The 7,751-nt window shown below is 44.5% G+C and overlaps 1 protein-coding gene across 2 annotated transcripts in view; it reads left to right on the plus strand.

Annotated features, from left to right (window-relative positions):
* Slc12a8 (solute carrier family 12 member 8) overlaps positions 1-6,998 on the plus strand; it is a 151,974-nt gene extending 144,976 nt beyond the window's left edge. The window contains exons 11-12 of one of the 2 annotated variants that reach the window (XM_021185435.1): positions 2,120-2,180; positions 6,518-6,998. In XM_021185435.1, coding sequence (XP_021041094.1) covers positions 2,120-2,180; positions 6,518-6,680 — 224 coding nt within the window. In that variant the 3' untranslated portion in view covers positions 6,681-6,998. The remainder of the gene's footprint in view (positions 1-2,119; positions 2,181-6,517) is intronic. The other variant, XM_029470724.1, reaches the window with a different exon arrangement.
* Positions 6,999-7,751: the final 753 nt, after the last annotated feature.

The following is a 7,751-nucleotide window of genomic DNA, read 5'->3' on the forward strand; positions in this document are numbered from 1 at the left end:
AGAGAGAGAGAGAGAGAGAGAGAGAGAGAGAGAGAGAGAGAGAGAGAGAGAAACATACACGGGGGACTTTTTCCAGAATACTCTATGATGCTCCAATTTAAAATAAAGCAATTAATACCACCAGGTGTGGTGGTACATATCTTTAATCCCAACACCCAGAGACAGACACAGGTAGATTGCTGTGAGTTCAAGGGCCAGCCTAGTCTACATTAGTGAGTTTTATGCCAGCTAGAGCTACAGAGTAAGACCCTATATCAAAAAGGAAAAAAAAATTAATATCAAGTCCTAACTAAAAATTTCTTCAGATTTACGATATATGTCTTTTTACCGAAATGCACTTTAGATATCTAAAGTGAAAGCATATACTAAAAAATAATGCCTTAGAAAACCAGTAATGCTAGGAAGAGGTCCTGTGTAATTTAATTTTATAGATAGAGTATATTTTAATTAACATAATGATTATATCAATGATTGCTTCACCTTAAGAAATTTAAATATTTTCCCAGAAATCCAATCACAGTAAAGTATGAAATAAAATTTCAGGTCAGTGTCTATAATTTAGATAATTTAGAATTTAAGTGATTGTAGAAGTAAGGTCAGTTAATAGCTGTCTTATTTTGATTTTGTAGCTTCTTATAGAACATATATAAGGAGTCGCCTCTCTGAGGAAGGAAGCATACACTAAGGTAGATCAGCAATAGTTACAGTTTTACTGCAGGAATCCTACAGAATGCCAAGATAAGATTTTAACATGAGCATCTTCAACTACTGCTGATTTCCTAATCACACATTAAACATGGTCTGACTCGTCGATTTCAAATATATCTGTTCATGCAATTGAGGCATGCTCTTTTCCCTGGTCCTTTGAGACAGGATTTCTCTGTGTTAGTCTTAGTTATCCTAGAACTCACTCTGTAGACCAGGCTGGCCTTGAACTCATAGAGATCCACCTGCCTCTGTCTCCCAAGTGCTAGGATTAAAGGTGTGCGCCACCATTTCTGCCTGAGGAATGCATTTTCTAAAAATAAGTTTGATTAATTTTTCCAAAGTTGTACATAATTTGAGCTAAGCACTTGGAATGCAGAGGAAGGAAGTCCAGTAAGTTCAAGGCTATCCTAGGCCAGCGTGTCTTGGTGGGATGGGTGGACTATATATACGTTACTATACCAAGATTGTGACAGTTTGGATGAAATGTCCCTCATAGTCTTGGGCATTTGAATATTCCGTCCCACTTGGTGGTTCTGTTTGGGTTAAGGTTAGAAGGTGTAGCCTTGCTGGAGGAAGTATGTCACTAGGTATGGCCTTTGAGGTTTCTAAAGCCACACAAGATTTTAAAGCCACATGCTGGTCCCAGTTTGATTTTTCAGCTTCTTGATTGTGGTTTAAGATGTGGGCTTTCAGCTTGCTGGTCCAGATGTCCTGCCTGCCTACTGCCATGTTTCCATGTAGTGCATGTAGTGGATATACACACACACACACCATAAATACACAATATCATATAATTATTATTACATAAATTTATCTATTTCACTATTTATATTTAAGGTTGAACTTTACTCAGATCAGTGTTCCATATGCAAAGGTTATTTGGCCAGTAATAGAAACAAACAAACCCCCTCACTTCAAACATTTCTCCACTCTGAACTGTAAAACTGCCTAAGTGCTAAGTCCTGTGAGGTTGTAGGGGTGAGAAACCATGTTCTCTGCTCTCAGACAGTGTATGGTCCTAGTGGAGGATTTCACAGCATGCATTCAACACACGCAGATATGAATGGAGGATTGAGTGTCATAAAATGCATTTCCATTCCTGAGACAAAAGTCAGCCAGTCATCTTCTCTTGTCTTAACAATAGGCTCCACCCAGTCCTCCTAAGATGTTTGTAGTTTAGATGTGGGTATTTGGAAACTGTACATGAGCACAAGGCAGGCTGCTGCCAGGCTGTAAGAGAGTGAGTGTTGTTTGGTTTGAGTGGAAAAGTGTGCTTGTTCTGTGTATGTGCACATACGTGAAAGTTGTCTGTGAGTATGTGTAGGGGCGTACCAGCCCCCGGTGAAGCTGGGATTCAAGATGTCTACTTTTGTGAAATCCTCAAAATCCTATGCCCATACATTTTTCACAGGATCAGCATCAAACTTCAGCTTTTTCCAATGGATGAAGTCCTTCTTGGTCCCCTCCTGCAGGTCTGTGCCCACTGGGGCTGGTACAAGGAGGGATGAGTGTCCCAGAGGCTGGGGAGGTACAGAGCGGTCTTGCTCCTGGCTGTGCTTGGGCCTGGACTGGGGTGTGGGATGGACCTGACAATGGGGAAGCTCCAGGAGGTTGGCTTTTGCTCCTCACTGTCCCCTGCACTCAGTGCATGACACTTGCTCCACACTGCCTCACCACACTCAGTACCGGGTTCATGTCCATCACTGTCATCCATACTCAGTACCAGGCCCTTGGCCCTCTCACTCCACCTCACTTCTTTGCCAGCTTCAGCTCATCAGAACCTCCTATAGGCTCGTGTCCTCTTTCCTCATGAGCCAAGCCTTCATCTAGGATCTGATTACTGAGTGATAGGTCACCCGAGTTGATCTCAGTGAGTTTACAGTCAGAGACACATTCCCACTGATACTTAATCACACCCAAGATCAAAGCCCAAGGGAATGTGAAACTGCATCTCCTACTTCTCCTCTCAGGCCAAAGGTAGTTGGTGCCACTGCCCTGGTGACAGACACTCTAGCCAAGTGTGACCACAAATGAAAGGCTGTGGGGGGCTGCTGTGTGACTGCCATGCGCTCTCTCTCTCTCTCTCTCTCTCTCTCTCTCTCACACACACACACACGCACACGCACACGCACACGCACATACACACACACGAAGGCAACATTCCCTGTAGCCTCTTCCCTGTGACTTCATTCCCACTCTCGTAGGAAGCCAGGACTTCCTCATCCTTTAAGGCCTCAGGATTCTGGGAACGTCTGCTGTCCGTCCCCTTTCAACAGCAGCATGAAGCCAAAGCTGCGCACCAGGGTTTACTGGGTTGCATTTTGATGGTTTGATTTTGAAACTCCAGATGTCTAGTTTATACTTGCCAATGCCTGCATCTTCCGCACCCAGGCATTGCTAATGAAGTTTAGGATCCGTTTCCACTGATCCCAGATGTGAGCTTAAAATTCTTTTGCTCTCTTTGTGTCTTCCCACCTCTAATTTTTTTTTAATTGTGGTAAGACACACATAACATAATCTTAATTATCTGTAAGTGTATATTCATGGTATTAAATAAAATCATATTGTCATATAGCCTTTATCATCACTCATCTCCAGAGCTGAAACTTCATGTCCGTTGAACTATAGCTCTGCATTCCCTTGCATGCTTTGGTTTTTAAATTATGTGTATCGGAGAGCGCAGTATATGCACACGGGTGTAGGTGCCCTAGGAGGCTGGAGTTGTTAGATTTCTCTGGAGCTGGAGTTACAGGCAAAGTTGTAAGCTGTCTAACTTGGGTGCCAGGAAGAGAACTCAGGTCCTCCACCAGAGCGGTACTTTCTCTTCACCTCTGAGCCGTGTCTCCGGCCCATACCCCAGCGTCCTTTTTGAGGTGGCTCTTCGCAAATAGTGACAATCTGTTCAAGTTGGCACAAGAAGTCAGATTTCGGTGCTGGAGCTTGGGATGACAAAGACAAGGGTGTAGAGGTGTGGAAACAAAGGGAGGGGCCGAGAGAGCTGAGGGGCCAGGAATGGAGGAGGGGAATCGTCTAAAAATGCTTTCGACTGCATTACCTGTCCTTGGAGCTGTGGTAAATATGGGAGAACCTCTGCCTCCCATCTTGTCTGAGGCATGAGGCTGGGTGGCTCAGGTCACAGAATATCTACATAGATTTTTTTTTTCCCCTCCACAACCTAGGACTGACAGAAAGTAGATTAGGTGGAATTAGGTTTGGCTCAGAAGCTGCCTACAAAAGTCTGAGCTTCAAATGTGTGGGTGGGGGTATCTGGCATAATCTGGTTTACGAGAATATATTTAGTCATTTCTGGCTTGAAAGCCTAAAAGAGTGGCCACAGGGTTCAGCACAGTTCCTTCAGCTGTACTCTGATTTCCTGGAATGTCACCTCCAAGGTCACAGAGGTCACTGTTTTGGAGGGTGTTCCTAGGAAAAGGCAGCCCTTTGATTGGACAGAAGCTAGTCCACACAACCCCTTGCTCAATGTGAGGCTCTGGACGAGTGAAGTGGCTTACGGAGCCTTGGCCAAGTCAGCATCAAACTTGCTGGCCACACCATGGCTCCTGGGTGTGTTTTGTGATGATTTAGATGAGGGAAGGGCCAAGGAGTGGCTTAAAAATAGAAACTGGTGGCTGTGCTTTCTGCTCTGTAGTTTTGACTTTTTCAAGTATGTCCTCCAGACCGAGGGCGAGTCACAGTGAAGTGTGTTTGGGTTGAAAGATTTGGCTATGTTCTGTTCTCTATTATATCTGGACATTACGGTGACTCTGTGAGGTTAACTTGGAGCCCTAGCAACTGTCCAGAGGAGGGCTCTGCAGCAATTCTAGGAAGCTGATTTCCCTAAATCCAGAAGAATGTGTAGGTTTTCCTGGGGTTTGTTTTCTTGTTTTTTGTTTTTGTTTGTTTTGTTTGGTCTTTTTGGCTACCTCTTTTTTGCAGGTCCTCCCCTCATAGAGGCAAATTCAGTTTTCAGGAACTCTTAGCCTGACGAATTTAGATTCATGTGACCTGGTACTTGCCAGGGTCAGCTGAAGCTGCTGCTGCTTCAGTTCTACAGACTTATGGCCTCAGGCCTCTCTCTTCTTACATCACTCTTTGTATCTTGTTTTACATTCCTGATTTTGAGCACTTGAACATTAATCTGAGTGAAATAGCTGATTCTTTTGGGGGGAAGATGCTCAGCGGAAATCTGTGCCTCTGAGGGAACTCAAGGACCTAACAGGCTGTGGACCTGCCATGGAGGGGCAAGAGAACAGAGGACTGTGGAGACAGAGGCCTTCTGAGGCCATGAACTGTTGAGGGTCAGAGCTAAGAACAGCTCTGCCTTCTTCAACCTCCGATACCTTCCTCTGACACAGCATCGACCGTGATCTCCACTAGTGTATCCACCCAGATGTACAGAGACTGTACCATTAGACTTAAATCTGGGCTTCTCTTGGTCTTCACTATTTTGGAACCCAAAACACAGGCACTTTACCTCTTAGCTGCTTGCTGAGTAACCTTGGCAACCTAGAAACGACTGCTCACTCAACTTCCTTCCTTCCTTCCTTCCTTCCTTCCTTCCTTCCTTCCTTCCTTCCTTCTTCCTTTCTTCCTTCCTTCCTTCCTTCTTTTCTTTTTATAGGGTATCTTTTATTTATTTATCTCTTGATATTTTCACACACATAAGCAATGCATCTCAGTCATGTATACCATGTCCCCCAGGCACCTGCAACACCCACCCCTTCCATTTCATGCCTTCTTTTTGTGTAATAACACTGAGTCCACTTAGCGCTGCCTGTTGGAATCTTGATTGCTCTTGCTGACTTGATTGTATGTGAATAATCATATGTACAACGAGCTCATAAACCACGAGCAGTGGCCATTCTGTCTCCAGAGCATGGCATTTCATACTCCTCCCTGTTCTCTGTTCCTCCTTTCTGCCCCTCTTCCTTAAGTTCCCTCAGCCTTGGTGACAGGGGTGGATGCGGATGTCTCGTGTGGGGCTGAATGCTCAATAGACACTTATTCTCAGCGCTCTGACGCGTTTTGTCTCTGTATTAACTGCTGCGCACTACAGAGAGAAGCTTCTCTGGCTAAGGTTGAGGGCAGCACTAATCTGTGTGTATAAGCAATAATCGTTTAGAAGGCAGTTTGACAATACGTTCTTTAGCAAAACAATAGTAATGAGTTCCTCGCTGGGTCCATAACCTCCTGAGCCATTACTTTTGATCAGGATTATGATACCAAGTCTTAATTCTTTTCTGTAGAGTAGGCCTGAAATCCAATCCAAAAGCAGTCATTACCCCCATAACCTTTCCTGCTACTATTGCAACCACAGGCATAGTTTGCCTAGAAGGGTGGTTTTGTAGTATGTGGGGTTGGTGTAGGGACACCTCAACTTTCCTTCTAATGAAGCCAAGCAGTTTCTCTTTCCATTCCTCTCCAGTCTGTAGTTTAGTCCCACCATTGTCTCATCCGATAAGAACAAAGAAAAGTTACAGAACTCTCACAAAACTGTCTTTAGGGTGGGCATCCCTTATTAGAAGGTATAGTTTTATAGTGTTTCACTTAAAAATGGTCAATATTACCATCTTCACTTGATACTGTATCTCTTACTTTGAGTTCATAGGCTGTTGTAGTTCCCAACGATTATATTTTAAGTATTTAAAGACATGCTAAATGTTAGTGCAGCTGGCGTTTGCACGGTATCTCCATCGGGGTGCACAGTATCTCCATCGGGGTGGACAGTATCTCCATCGGGGTGGACTGGCTCTCATAATTCATCTCCACCTCTTCTTCCCTTCTCCCCATCCTATGTCTCCCCCTGAAGGAGCCTGAGGTCCGCCCGGGAGCAAATCATCTTGGCACCATCCCCAGCCAAGGTCGACACGGCAATGACTCAGCTTACCCAGGACAATGCGGACTTCGCCACCCGAGATCGTTACCACCACTCCTCCTTCCTGAGCCGGGAGCAGTTGATGCCTCCATACTAGGACCTCGCTGGACCCCTCTTTCTGAAGTCGCTGTGGATATGGGGACCCAAGCCTTAGAACCTTTGGAAGTTGCTTCTACCAATAAGAAACCCCAAGACTGGTCTTCCCACCACAGCCTTGGACACCGGAAATCACATTCTGGTCTGAAGTGGCATGTCTAACCAGACACTAGATATGGTCATGGCTTCCACGTGTGTCCAACCTGAAGAGCCCACAGGCACCAGGAAAATCAGGTGACACCAAGACGACCAAATGTGGAGAATCAAAACAAGATTTCTTATTCTAAAGGGCCACAATAAACACTTCTTTTTAATTTTATTGTTTTATTTTTACTATTATTTTTAAAGAAGTATTTATGAGTACACTGTAGCTATTTTCAGACAGAAAATAGCAACACCAGAAGAGGGCGTTGGATCCCATTACAGATGGTTGTGAGCTTCCGTGTGGGTGCTGGGAATTGAACTCAGGATCTCTGGAAGAACAGTCAGTGCTCCTAACTGCTGAGCCATCTCTCCAGCCCCCCTCCCCTGTTTTATTTACTTTGTAATGTATACTATACTCACATGGTCCCAAGCCACAGACTATAGAAACCTCCTCCTCTGACCTGTTTCTCATTCGTTTGGTGCCCAACCCCCATCACAGGGGCCACCACTTCTCCTGCATACAGCAGCCACCTCTTTACAGACCCCTCCCATCTGCAAATACAGCTCTATTTACAATGCACTGCATCCCACTCTTCTCCCTTAATCTGCCACAGAAGCGCTTCCATGAAGATGCTTACACAGTTTCCTCCTTATGTCTCCATGTCTGAATGTGCCTTAATTTATATACTCAGCCTCATGAGGACAGCATTTAGCTTCATTCTGATATTTTGCTATTACAGCTGCTTCTGCAGTGAGTCACTGTGTTTGTGTGCACAGTCGTGAAGGATACCTGCAGATAAATTCTTTTTTTTTTTAAATATTTTTTATTCGGTATTTTCCTCATTTAAGATAAATTCTCAGAAGGAGAATTACAGGGTGACTGGGGATGTGCGTTTGTACGCTGTTACTGTTTAGAGAAATGCTTTTT

Source organism: Mus caroli, chromosome 16 (assembly GCF_900094665.2).
Source record: "Mus caroli chromosome 16, CAROLI_EIJ_v1.1, whole genome shotgun sequence".
NCBI lineage: Eukaryota > Metazoa > Chordata > Mammalia > Rodentia > Muridae > Mus > Mus caroli.